The 14,586-nt window shown below is 41.0% G+C and overlaps 1 protein-coding gene across 4 annotated transcripts in view; it reads left to right on the top strand.

Moving 5' to 3' along the window:
- The window catches only part of EFCAB11 (EF-hand calcium binding domain 11), a 144,295-nt gene extending 129,960 nt beyond the window's left edge, over positions 1-14,335 (top strand). Inside the window, exons 6-7 of one of the 4 annotated variants that reach the window (XM_058567529.1) lie at positions 10,489-10,547; positions 10,655-10,723. In XM_058567529.1, coding sequence (XP_058423512.1) covers positions 10,489-10,547; positions 10,655-10,662 — 67 coding nt within the window. In that variant the 3' untranslated portion in view covers positions 10,663-10,723. Of the gene's footprint in view, positions 1-10,488; positions 10,548-10,654 lie in introns of all 4 variants that reach the window. The other 3 variants (XM_058567531.1, XM_058567525.1, XM_058567528.1) reach the window with 3 other exon arrangements.
- Positions 14,336-14,586: the final 251 nt, after the last annotated feature.

Below are 14,586 nucleotides of genomic sequence, written 5' to 3'. Positions count from 1 at the left end.
GGTCATTTCATTTGGTATGACTTTGTGATTATAGGTGGGCTTTATTAATAGAGTGCTTCTGATAATCCGAGGCAATTGTCTCTTTATGAAATGTTACTTATTTTTTATGTATATTATTGTCCACAGACCCGGAGGTTTTAAATGGTGGGAGCATGTTCTAAATAAAAACATAAATAATTTATTATAATTACGCTGAACTAAGGCCAGATTTTCTATTGGCTCAGTGATACACGTCAATGAGAAATGGGCTGAAATGTAAAATCTTATTTTCCCAAATGGATTATTTAAAATTAAAGTGTAAACAGTTAAAAATCTTAATTTTTATAAATTCCTGCATCCAAATTTAATATTAAAAAAAAACACCTGACCTGATAGAATTTTAGCGTAATTTTCCTATACCAAGCTATATAGAGTAAATCCCTTGGATTACTGGTGAGTTTCTGCTAACACAGCGTGAGAGTATCTTTAAGGATTTGGCCATGGCATAGCCCCTAGGATGACTGTCAGTTTCCATACACTCTTTTGAAATGTGAGTCCTTTTAATTAGATGGAGCAATGGATATTCCTTGTTTCTATATTATTATCATTCCATTGCCAGAACTCCCAGTCACATCTAATTGCAAGGGAGGCTGGAAAATGTGGTTTAGCTGTATTTTCAGGAAGAGAAGAAAATAAGTTTCATTGAACACACAGCAGGCACTGCTGTGAAATCAAACTCCACCCATCCCCAAATGGATAGCCAGTACTATCCATTTAATATTTTTAATGTTTTAAACATTTAATTGCTAGGAAAACATTTATCCCAGCTCCTTTTCCTACCAACCTGTTTCATCCCCACCAATTTGAAATGCCTCTTTTGACCCTTTGCTGAATTCCTGTATGTACATGTTCTGGACACTATTCTCATTCATTGATTCCTGGGTCATAGTCACACTGTTTTAATTACTGAGGGTTTATGCTTTGTCTTGATATCATTATTTTTGTTAATATTCTGAATCTTCTAGCATATTTATTTTTCCCAGTAAACTTTAGATTCAAGTTATCAAATTTCCTTTAAAAAGGAAAAAACAAATAAGCAAACAAAAAACTCTACAGTGCCTCTATCATATATTATGAAAAATATATTCTGCTGGAAAACATTATACTATTAGAGAAAATAAGCATTATTTGACAATTGGTGTTTTCTGACTCCAAGGAAGTATGCTTTTCAAAAAGCAGCATTCCTATCAAACAGCGGCTAACAATGTTGTGAGCAGGGCATTTATAAATGGCTTGATGTTTATAGTTCATATTTCAACTTCAACTCTGTTGCATTAGCAAAATGAAGCTCATTAAGCCTTATTCTTCTAGTCCATCTCTTCAAGCCTCTGAACCCACTCATTCTCAGCTTTCTTGTCTGGAAGTATGTGATCTTTCCTACATTACATTTGAAAGTTCAGCTCATTCCTAAACCTCCAGTCAAGGATATGAACTGGTTACTTTCCGAGAGGCCACATCTGCGCACTGAGCCATTACGCCATCTGTTCAAGTGGTCAGAGTTCATTTTATTGCCTCCTTTGTGGAAGGACTTGTACTGTAAAAGCATGTGTTATTGAAAACATAATTTTCCTCATCATTATGCTTTCTTTCTAGCCAGATCATAACCTGCTAGAAATCTATTGAGCATAGAGTGAAAAGCTCTTCAAAATAGCTGTTCTTAAGAGATTAAATGATTGCCATCTCTGTCCCATTTCTTTTATCTCATAATCAAGTTCAAGATGATACTAGATATCTCAGCTGAAGTGATTATATATTTGAAATAGAAATGGCTTTATCTCCATTCATATTTCACACTGTTGAAGGTGGGATCGTTTTTGCCTCCATTTACATTTATATGTGTTTGTGGTTCTTTACAACTGTCCGCAGGGTTAAAGATTCAGACTACTTTTTAAAGGCTAAAAATGGCTAATGGAAGTTGGGTGACATTTTAAAATTTTCTGTGTACAAAGACATCAGTTGTATCATTGAGATCCAGCTTAGATTCATCAATATTTAGAGCTGTATCGAATCTTAGCAATCTTAGCCCAGCCGTTCAACTTGACGAGCGAGGAGCTTGAGAATCATAGCAGCTAAGACACTTGCCCAAGATCACACAGCCTAGCTGAGAGGAAAGCTCACTCTGGGGTCATTTCAGGTGAACTATACTGCCTCCCTGCCGTATTCACAGTAGGCTTGTTACACAGATATGGCGTGGGGGAAGAATGGAAGATCTAGTGACCCAAAAGTACAGCAACCAGATTTTTTATGATCAGTTCAAAGATGTTCACTTGGGCTTTTGTTCTTCATCCTTAAAGCTGTCTGATCTGTGCTATTTTCTTACATCACAATTTCTCTTCCAGAGATTCAAACAGAGATAAAAGATCATGTCACTATTTATTAGCAGCTCTGCTAAAACACTCGATAAAGAAAGAATATAAAACTATCTGCTGGAAATGAGACCTTGTGCTATATGTTGATTGCATTTATCTACATGCCTACAAGTAGTCAATAATTATGCATACTGAAATTATATTCTTTCCTCCTTTTAAAATATTTCTGGCTTTAAATAAGACTTCTCATTTTTAAAACCTACTATATAGGAAAAAGTGAGTCATTATTTATGGTTAATCACTTTTTCCAGCTGTGACTGCATTTCACATTCATTTTTCCTTTTTTTCTTTGACTGGAGAATCTATCCTGTCACTCTTTAGGAAAAAAACCATATTGGTCCCATCAACAGCTTCTTTTAGCACATAATCACAGTTAAGGCACTGTAAACAGAGATTTTTGTTGAACACAGCAAGAAAGTAACTTTTTTAGAATGCAGAACTGTGGGCATAATCCAGATTCTTGGGATAGCACGTAAAGAAAAAATCTGAATTATTTTAGGGTTACTTTCAAAATGGAATAATCATTTCAAAAATATTGTATTTATTGAGTGTCTATTCTATGTCTACCAAGTTCTAAATATTGCAAGGGTTAGAAAAGATTTCAGACAGGATGCCTGGTATGTTAGGATGCTTTTATTTGCAAGTAGCAGGAAATCCATTTCAGACTGCCTTAAACAACCCAGGGAATTTACTGGGTCAGGTAACTAAGAATTTTGACATAGAGCATGCTTCAGGCATGGTTTGATTAGGCTCCAGCTCACTCTTCTATTCTTCTGACTCTTCCTCTCACTGTGTATAGCACTTCTTAGGCTGATAATTGACATTTAAAAGCATGTGCATAAATTTTTGGGTCAGTGCATCATTGGCTCATAGAACCGTGGAGATTGCATCCTTGTAGTAGGAAAAGGACTGTTGTCATACCAAGCCTCACCTTTGCATCCCAGGTGTCCAGTGAAAGAGCTTCTCCTTTCTCAACTCACAAGCAAAATTCCTAGGCTTCAACATGGTTGGACCAGCTCTACCAATCAGTAGTGCCAGAGGAGGAATGCCATGTGCTAATTGGCTTAAACCAATCAGTCCTTGAACCAGTCACCATGGTAAGCAGAGTGGGATTATAGTGATTGAGTTAGACCAGTCAGATCTCACTTCTGGAGCTTGGGGTGAGGATCGTTCACCCAAATCACACAGCTGCTGCATAGCACAGAAGGAGGAAGGTGGATGCTGGGGAGGTCACCAACAACACCCACAGTATCTTTCATCTGGTATGCGGAGCCTGGTCCTAATGAGGCCAAGGTTTTGCCTGGCTTGTTTCATTCTTTGTTCCTGGCCCCGTCTGGCCATCCTTTTATCCTTCACAGTTCATCCTAAATGGCCAAGTCCACCACCTACTTGTGGCCAGTCCATAGCTGTACCTCTGCATCTGAAAGACAGAAGAACTCTTTTATATTCAAGAATATATTGTCCTCACACTGAAGGAACACTTAAAATCTAATAATACTACTTATCGTTGACAGACTCAATATTATTAAATGACATGTATATTAGACAGTGAAGAGAAGACTGCTGCTTTGTTTTTCCAGTTAACTCGAGCATTTCAATTACCTGGAACTTCAAACTTCAGAGCTCTTCTTAAAGGCAATACAGTCATGGGTCACTTAACGATGGGGATATGTTCTGAGAAATGCATCGTTCAGTGATTTGGTCCTTGTACGAACATCATAGAGTGTACTTACACAAACCTAGACGGTGTAGCCTATACACACCTAGCCTATATGGTACTAATCTTATGGGACCACCATTGTATACGCAGTCCGTCGACTAAAATGTCGTTATGTGGCGCATGACTATTTAAATTTGCTCTAAAAATCATTTTCCAAATAGAAGAACACTGATCTGTTTCAAGTAGTGAGATCCCTTTTACCTGAAAGAATCTGATGTGACGTGCTATTGCTGATGGCAATTTAAATGCCCCCTAAGAACTTCATCTCTCAAAAGAAACTTTCCACTGTGTCTTGGCCTGGGTTCTTCCTGAAAGCAGAGCTTTAGATGAGGGCTTGCATGCAGGTTCTTTGTTTGGGAAATAACCTCAGTGAGCAAGAGCGGAACAGAGGATCAGGGCAAACCAACACAAGGGTCTGTTACCAAGTTGGTTACATCTGTGAGCGACTGGGGTTCGATCTCACCAGGACCTCCAGTGAGCCAAGAGAACCACTTGAGAGTTGTCTACACCAGGGATAGAAGGAGAGAGTGGTGATCCACTGACGCCTGTTCCCTCACGGGTCAAGGGTTGCCTATGGGGCACTGTCTTTTTTTCACGCTTCCAGATTGCGTCTGTGTGAGGCCACACCCAGGTGTTAGAGCAGTCCCAGACAGGCAGCGAGAGATGCTTGGTCAGAGTACAGCTGACGGGAGGCACTCCCAGCAACAGCTGGGGTAAAAGTGGGAGGCGGGGCGTGAAGGGGGTCCCACACATGCTGAACTGCCCAAGTCATGCAGGAGCCTAGAAAAGACCAGAAACCATCTACGTATCTTGTTTATCTTTCCTGCGTGTCTGAATGGCTTTTCTTAACACACGTCTTTAAAAAGGTAAAATTAATAAACACATTACCAACTGAATTGCTGTAGAGCCCTGCAGGACTCGCATCAACAATGAGGCATGCACTCCAGTGGAAAGAACCAGCAGGTTCCTCAGAAGAGAAGGCTGCTTGCGGGAGAAGCTGTCATCATCACATCTTCAGTTGGTGGGTCCTCTCATCCCCAGCAGGGGCTCCTTGCTCGGAGGGTAATTTTTACTCTCGGTGTTCAGTCAATATGACAGCTTTGTCCCTAATATAATGGCAGTTTTGACTTTAGTTTAAATTATTTCATAAAGAATCAAAGAGAATCTCACTTTTCCCCATCCCAAAAATTCCAGTATGCAAACTTTTCTCATTTAAATCTTTGCCTCCACATTACATTTCTCATTCGTGTGTCAGGTGAATCAAATACGGTGTCAACTTTCAAAACCCTGTGTAACTATCACAGTGACTCAGAATAATTACTGTCTGTCTGTGTGTTTGCTGGGAACACAGATATGCCCGTCACTGGCCCTGTTGTCACCACCAAGATCTTGCCTCTGGAGTGGGGTCTTCTCTGGGATGAATTCAAAACCTTAGTGTTTGCAAAGCGGAGTGTTGAGGCAATTATCTGCATAATCTATCCAAGAACCATGTGTGCCTCAGCTGTTCCTGAAATCACTTGTTTAAAAAGAAATGTCTTTAAAGCAGTTATTTTAGTAGGTGTAGATTTAGCTGAAATGTTCCAAAGAATTGCCTCCAACTGTGGTTCCTCTAGCTCAGTGGTTTTCAACCAGGGATGGTTTTGTTCCCCAGGGGACACTTGGCAATAGGTGGAGACATTTTTGGCTGTCACAACTGGGGAGGGAGGAGGAGGGTACCACTGACGTCTAGAGGCCAGGGATGCTGCTCGGCATCCTGCAGTGCACAGCACAGCCCCCACCACAGAGAATTATCCAACCCAAAATGCCAATAGTGCTGAGGTTGAGAAACCCCACTCTAGCTGTTGAGGATTTGTACATGGTGAAATAAGGCCACTTGTTTAGAAAATGTGGACTAAAAGAAAATATTCCTTCAGTTGAAAAAGATATCAATAATATTAAAGAATATTTTAAGACAAAGTACCCATGACAAGTTTCTGTTTAGCATATAATCTTCAACTTCTGCCCAAATGAATACAAATGTCTATGACTGCCAATATAATGTATATACTAGTTTGTCTTCTTGTTTCCACTTAAAAAATATCACTTTTATAGGCTTTATATCATTTTAATAGAGAATATACCGTTGTTTCAGCATAATGAAATTAAACCATTCCCTCTTTGTTTCTTTCCTTCCTTTTTTTTCAAGTAACTTGGACAAAAGTACATACTCCAGTCTGAAATCGGGCTTTCAAGACCAGGCCATGGGGCACTCTTGAATTATTTTACAACAAAAACTATTTTCCAAAAAATAACTACTTTCAAAACATTACAAGAAATGGTTATGATGTAAATATTTTTGTACAAGAAACATTTCTTACTTGTGAGAAACCTTCACTATTTACATATTTTTAAAATTAAAAAAATAGCCGCCTTTGTTTCTCTTCGGAAGGGATTAAAGCAGTGCTGTGGCCTAGCTTAGTAAAAGATTCACAGAGTGAAAGCCTGACTCCTTCAAGGTGGGGACCACTTAGCCTCTGGGTCGCAGGGGCACATCTAGTCCATTGAAGTCCGCACAACATCACAAAAAGGAGCGAACAGAATCGTTCTTAACAAATCAAGATGTAAAAGAGACCAATGCTAAAGCTCATGCGGTTGAGAGTAATTATAACCACTTATATGATGAGTCAGAAAATGTTTGTATTTTAACTGATATGAAAACTGTCAGAACTCAGCTGGATAGACTGAGTCTAGACCTGCCTGAAATTCTCAATGTATCCCAGTGTCAACCTGGGTCTTCCTGCACTTCAAAGTCCAGATAGTATTGCCTGGAACCCCCATGCCACACTGTGGAACTTGAAAGCACTTCTCAAGATTTGGGCAAATTTCTGGAAGCCTTCCAGAGTTCTCATTTCTCTGAATTAATTCAGCTGATGGATCATCATACCCTTCCCCACTGTTTTTCTCGCTCTCTCCTGCACCTGCTCAGGGGGAACTCCTCTCCTAACTCCATCTTCAGCCCCCAGCTCAACACAAACACCCCGAAACACACCATCCCCCATAGAGTGTGTGCCTGTTGCCCCCAGTGATGAAGATAGGGGAGAGGTTATAACGAGCAATACAAACAACTTCGAAGCACACAGTAAACGTAGCAGTTAAAGGACTTTTGATCACTGCCCCACTGGAGACTTTTCCGTGGGTCAGTTCCCCTCATATAGCATCCCAGCCTCCGCCCTCCTCAGTAGCCCCTTCTTCCTGCACCCTCATCCCCTTCTGCCCAGATGGTCCTAAATTGTTCATGCTGAGTTACACAGAGCAGTTCAGCTCTCTTGGGTCCCTCCACCCCAAATCAATTCCAGGTCTCCCTTCTGCATCTCAAAAACAAGCAGACCAAAATGTCTTTAATTTAGCTGCATCCACATTTCTAGAAAGCAGGTATTGTTGTTAACAGCAATTTATTTTCCTGTCTTACATCTATATGAGCTTTGCTAATTCCTTTGGAAAGCCAGTTTGAAATATAAGCCTGTATTTCTATCCACTGCTATATCCGCATGTCTAGTAAAAGAGCAGCTGCTTAACTGGGTTGAAGTGCTCGAGCTTCGACTGCAGGGTGGGTTAGACTCAGCCGTGTCCAGTGTTCTGTCTTGGTTTCTAATTTCCTGCTCTTTATCTCTAAATTGCTGAGCCTGACACTCAAGGGGTTCCTTCCACCCATGTTCTACTCTGCAGCCTCATTTTCCAAACAAAGTTCATTTCTCACTTGGTCTCTCTTGTACCTGATCTGTGTTGCCAAAATGCGGTTGGGCATGGAGGCCATAACTGATCATTACTTATGGGTCCCTCAGTGATGGTTCCTAGCTGCCTTCTTCAGTGTGTATTATTTCTCTGGCTAGTTCTCAGACTCCATAAAAACAGTGATGATATACTCTCTTAATCTTGAATCCCCCAATACCTCCTGGGAGGCAGGAGATGTTCATAATGTTGTCAGCTGTTTCCCCAGATTCCTTTATTTCACAAATTCATTCACTCTGCAGACATTCATTGCCTGCTGTGTGGGCTAAGGGGTGGGGACACAGGAACAGGCAAGAGAAAGTTCTTGCCCTCCTTGGGTTTATTTCTAGTTGGAGTGAGGGTTGGTGGAATATTTTACTGCTGAATGTGTGTTGGTGACACGGAAACAGCACACTCTAGTTTCAGAACCAGAGTAAACTCCTTTCAGGGTTAAATGCTGTAAACAGAAACAATGAAACTTTTTTTTTTTTTTTTTTTACCTAACGACGTTTTCTTCATCTTCTCAACACACCACTCATTCTACCCACCAGCCATATCTGCTCTTTGGTCACACAGTGATTTGAGCGTGGGTGCTATGAAACCTGCCTTCTTCGGAATAATTCCATCTGCAATGAAAAACAGTTTGTTTTAGCTTTTAAAATTATAGCTGTGAAATGTGAATTTCTTCTTTACTCGAGATGACCAGGTCTGCTCATATATATATGATGAGGGAGAAAAGGTGGAAGATAGAAAGTATTTTATCATGTCTCATTTTAAATGTAAACGTGACGTTCCTCCATTCATTATGTGAATAAAATGCCACTCCAAACCTTATGAATAAGCGTTTCCACTTTAACTCCTCTTGGTTGTACCGTGCCCATTTTATGAGGCAAAGCTTTGGCAAAGACAGCGAGAAAAATGAGAAGTTAGTGCAATTACAATGAAGGTTATTTCCTGAGAAAATCAGGCAAAGGGATTCCCTTTTCTAGGAGCATTCAGCATCTCAATAAGTGAAGAATCATACCCAAAAAATAGTATCAGAAGCAGTTTACTTTAATCTTTACTTTTCTAGGTTATCCACTTAACTCACCCTCTGAGATTTATCGTTCAACCATACCAGTTCAGAGTAAGAAGAAAAAAAGCCATTCATCTAATCCAATTCCTTGGGGGAAAAATGCTTAGGCAATATTAAGAATCTTCAATTATCTAATTTAAGGAAAGGGGTGATTTATATTCTGTAGTCAGTAACATGTGATACTGATTATTTCTAATCCCTTAGAAGAGATCTGATATTCTGCTTTTGGTCCTGTATAGCATGAAATCGTCATGTATATTTTACCAAAAGAGGTAACAAGAATAATGGCCTCTATAGTCTGCAGTAGTTTTATACTAACACACTGCAACATGGTTTTGCCCTGGGGCAGAGAAGTAGGGATTTTCTCTACTTCAAAAAAATGAAAAATTATCATCACTCTATCCAGAACCATTATAGACTTCAGAGACTTTGGCATGAAATATGCAGAAAGTTTATTTTAGAATTCAATATTTTAAAAGCCTGCTTTAAAACTATTACAGTGATTAGTGGCTCTGTTACTTGGGCCAGGCTTTGCTTTAAAAAGCGTTATGTCATTGTTGATGCCGTTTGTTGTTTCAACAAAATATAATTTGCATCAACCACAGAAGCTCCATATAAGGCGTGTAATGCACTGTTTTAGAATGTCCCCCAAAGAGGAATTGTGACCACTACCCATCAGTTATCCTTGCAAACACTTTTAAATAAACATTACTTTTACTGTAATGGTTGAATGTGTTGCTTATGCCTTAATTTTGTCCTTCTGACATGTGTCATTGCACCCATGTGGAGTAGGTGCCAATTCTCTGCTCCCTGTTCAGGGGGCAGTGCTCCTGTCCCAGAGATTCTAGGGATACACAGGGACAACGCAGCTGAGATCGCCCTCAGCCAACCAGCCAGAGGCTCATATCTTCACCACTCTTCATAGGAGTCAGGAAAGCTTATCGAGTGTTTGTGAGGATTTAACAGAACTTCTGAGGCCATGAATGAAGCCAGTGAAAGCTTCTGTAGCTAGAGTTGGCCACGTGGGAATTGCAATACAACCAGTTCTCTCCCAAATATCCTATTTACATAGGGAGGCAATGTGCAATAGAATATAGAGCGCTGGTTTTGGAATTTAACGATCCTGATTTGAGTACCAAGCCTGCTACTTACCAGCCGCATCATCTTGTCAAACTGCTGAACGTCTCTAAGCTCAATGTCCTACCTGTAAAATGGACCCATCCCGGCATCGGTGCACAGATTCAATGAGATGAGGAATGTAAAGGCAGTGCAATGCAGGGTGTCAATCTTTGTTCCCATCGTTAATATTTATTCCCAAACATTTTTCTTATCTCTTGTTGGCTTATTCCACATTTCTGTTATGTGATGTGTATATGTTTTTTGATATATCACAGAAAGAATTTGCAGGATGACTAGAAAAACCATCATTCCTGCCTTTCTTATATAACCTGTGCATTTTTCTTCATTCCTTTAAATGTGTCGGGTATATTATTTTTGTAGGTTTTAGTAAATACTTTTTCCTTTCTTTCCCACCTTAGGTATTGTCAATGGAAGAAAAAAATAGGCATCAACCTTAGCCTTCAAGTAGATGAAATAGGTGCCTCTCACATGTAGACGTGCAAAGAAATGAAGGTTCTGATGTGCTCTTGATGCATAAGTGCTGACGAAAATAACCTGTAAATAACTTTTTGCTTCATTTTCCAGGGAAGTAGATCAAGACTCAGATGGTCTCGTCAGCTTTAAAGACTTCGAATACGCCATGAACTATGGACAAAATGAAGCCTAACTATTGTGAACTGCTTTTGGCACCTTCTGGGGGAACCAATAGATTATATTGTATTGAAGTGTCAAACTCCACTCTACTAATGATGTAATGCTACATACTTGCATTAAACCCTTCATCATGGTTTTCAGATGCGGATAATTGCTTGCATCTCAGAATCCTAGAGGTAGTCATTACAGGTAGTCTCCTTCCACGTGGCTAGCAGCCCTGAGTCCGTCTGCTGCTGCTGGCACTGCCACTGGGGTGCTCCCCAAACCCTCCTCTTCACTCTCAACCCCCTACTCCCACCCCGTGCTATAGGCCGGGGTGCTCCACTCATTTACCAAGTCCTCACCACCCCACCCACAGGCTCCCTGAGTCTCATCATCTCCTAGTGTCAGGAGAGGAGTTGCTTTTTCCTGCCGATGGTGCCAGTTTGCTTCACACATTCAACTTTGGTTGAACAAATAACAGCACCTATGTGTACTGAGTGCTTACTATGTCCCAAGCAATGAGCGAGGTGTTGGGAAAACGAAGACTTGAGATTCCTCTAAGATAATGTAGCTGTAGTCAAAATCATCAATGCAAAATGGCGCCAGGGCACTGGCCATGCAAGACAAAGCATCCAGATTGGGCTGACACGAGTAAATCTTCTCCAGCTGTATACAGAGGAAGAACAGAGTCCAGTAAGGGTACTGGGGACAAAAACTTATTTGCAGACCCCTTTAGGATGGCCTGGGCCTGCGGTTCCTGCAGCAGAGCAGCAAGCCCTGGGCTGCCCAGCTCTTGCCTGCCACACTGACCCCAGTTCTGGGCTGTCTGCCCTGAACCGAGAGCCTTAGCCGTCTGTGTTCACGTTCTCCATGCTCTGCCCGTCCACCCCTGGGGCCTGGTGACTGCTGTACTGGAACAAAAACCACGATACTGGACATTCAGCATTTATTTTAAATAAATACTGGTATCAATACTAATATTTTATCTATGAGTATTCAGATTCATAACATTAACAACTATAATTCAAATTTTAGAAGTGTTAAGCATTTAAAGGTCAAGTAAAAATGTAAATTTGTAAAATAGAAACATTAAACAAGCATCATTTTTAACACAAATTATTAGCAGATAAAGTCTAAAACTATCATAAATCAGAGGAACCTAAAAAGACATAAAAACTAAGTGTGATTTGGTATTCTACATGGGATCCTGGAATATGAAAAGGACATAAGGACATTAGGTAAACACTAACGAAGTATGGACTTCAGTTAATAGTACTGTATCAATATTGGTTCATTAATTGTGACAAATGAACCATACTCATAAAATGTTAATAATAGGGGAGACTGGGTGAGGAGTATATGGGAACTCAGTCCTATCTTCATAATTTTTCTGTGAATTTAAAACTATTCCAAACTAAGTTTGTTAAAAAAGAAATAAAGTCTTATTCAAAAATTAGCAAACTAAACATTATCTAAAATGAAGAAAACTTTGAAAGTTATTACGAAGTACAAATGAAATATTATTTCAAAAACAAAGTGGATCAATGATATCATTGAGTATTTTATGTGTTTTAGTACAAATTGTTCTAAGTGATGAAAAGCCCTTTCTGACTTTGGGTGGTTTTGTTCAGCAAGTACTTGCATCATAAATTGAATAGTTGAGTCCTTGACCCTCATCTCAATACATAAGTGATACTGATTTTAGATTTTTAACCTATCAAAGTTAGAATAATCCACCAACAAAGTGCCAGTATTTCAGTAATTGCCAGAATATCAAAAACTCGCATTGCAATCATTATTTGGACCTCATTTCTCCCTGGAAACATGACAAGAGAAAGGGAGGGGTCCCTTCCTCCAGTTAATGTGGGAGGCAGGAGGCCAGGCTGGGAACAGCTATTGGGCAACTCCCTTGACCCTGGATAGTCCAGGCTCTTTTCAGTCTCACTGATAGAAACCTACCCAAACTAGCTTAGACGGAAGGGAATTTACTAGAAAATAGTGGGCTAGCTTTTGGAAACTAACAAAGGGAGGGTAGTGGTGCAGCTCGATTTCCAGGAGAACTACAACTACCAACGCAAGCACCTCCAGACTCTGACTCTGTCCCATAGTCATGGTCAACCTCATACCATTCTTAAAAGGAACTGGCCCATGGTCTGTCCAATTCCAAGTCCAGAGACCCTAGAAAGGGGCTCTGTTTGGCCCCTGGATCAGTCAACTCTGGTTCACCCTGAGGGTGTAGATAGGGTCACTGGGCACTCACCCAACGGTACTGAGGGCTGGTCACAGGGAGGGGAAGTTGATAAGAGCTGGGCACACATTCCGTTTTCTTTCTTAGAAGAAAACAGTATGGTTGGGACCTAATCTAGGAGGGAGAGCACCCCTAGGATTTGCTGCTTAGGAGGGCCCATGCTCTCGAAACACAGACCAAAAAGAAAGAGCGGAGATGAGAAGCTGCTCATGTCACCTTTCCCTCCTTATCACTTCCCTAGGCCCAGTCCAAATCCTCATCCTGTAAGCTTTTCCCCCAGCTTCTCACTTCCAGGTCCCAGTCCCTACCGTCGTCCCCAAGCCACATGAGGCTGTCTGTGCGACATGACCTTGGTCCTTCCTCAATTGCATGGCCCAACAGTGGGTATCTACACAAGCTGATCAAGTCAGTCTCTTCCCTTGGCAGACATCAAGAGTGAGAGTGAGTGAGACATAGCAGTGCTCCTCTGAGTGGCTGAGTGAGTGGCTATGACTCATGAACGAGTGGCAGACATGTTTTCCACCACATGTCTTGAAAAACCAAGGCAGGTGGTTTGCAATGAGGGCAGAAAATGAAACAGACACGGGGAAACAAAAAAGGAGCTGGAGAGACCCTATGGCACTTGATTTCTGGTAAAGCTTGTGTGCAGCCCAGCCATAACCCTTTGGGTCCTATGAGGTAACCCTGTGTCTTTCCAATAAATCTTTCTGCTCAAGCCAGCGGGAGTTGCTTTCTGTTATTTGAAACCAGGAGAACACTAACCAAGAGAACACTAACTGTTGTAAGTAGAGAGCCAAGGACAGAGTCCTAGGTGACGTCAACATTTACTGGGGCAGCAGAGAAAAGAGTCTCCTAAAGAGGCTGAGAAGAAATGGTTGAAGATGGAAGAGGAAGCTGTTACCACTTCTCTCTCCAATACCCCAACCTCTACTTGACCTCTCACGTTATCAGCTCCAGGCTTCCCCTGTGGCAGCAGCTCTCAAGAGATCACCAATGATCTACTGATGACCAAACCCATCAGCCCCTCTCAGACCTCACCACACTTGTCCCGAGTCCTTCTCTTTTTAGCCTCCATGACATTGTTCTCTCTTGGTATTTCTGTGCCCATTTTCCCCGCTGTCTTTCCCTGTTTCCTCTCCTACAACCATCCCATAAGTGTTAGTTTTCTCCAAGGTCCTATAATTGGCCAATCTTTTTGATCAACACATTCTCCAAGGATGATTTCACCCACTCCCAAGACTTCAGCTATCACCTTTATGCGTATGACTCCACAAGCAAATCTTTAGTCTTGATCCCTGCTCAACCTCGGCCTGTGTTTTCATTTGCAATACAAACTCATTGAACTACAGTCAGAGTCATTGTTTCCTCTAATTTTCAAAATTGGTTCCTCATTCTGTGTTTTCTATTTCTGTTAATGGCAAACCACTCCCTGCCCCCAAGCTGTCATTCAAGCCAGCTGCCTAAGAGTTCTTTTCACATCTCTCCCATCTTCCTTCACTCTGACATCCAGTAAGTCACTGAGCCCTTTTGAGTCTGTGTCTGCAAAAACTTTCATGACTTTTTCCTCCATCCCATCAGAATCTCCCTGCCCATGTTCTTATTCCTGCTACCATCCTTCCATCCAGTCATTTGT

This window comes from Diceros bicornis, chromosome 24 (assembly GCF_020826845.1).
Source record: "Diceros bicornis minor isolate mBicDic1 chromosome 24, mDicBic1.mat.cur, whole genome shotgun sequence".
NCBI lineage: Eukaryota > Metazoa > Chordata > Mammalia > Perissodactyla > Rhinocerotidae > Diceros > Diceros bicornis.
Note: the sequence above shows the minus strand (reverse complement) of the source record. Positions and strands in the feature narration are given on the sequence as shown.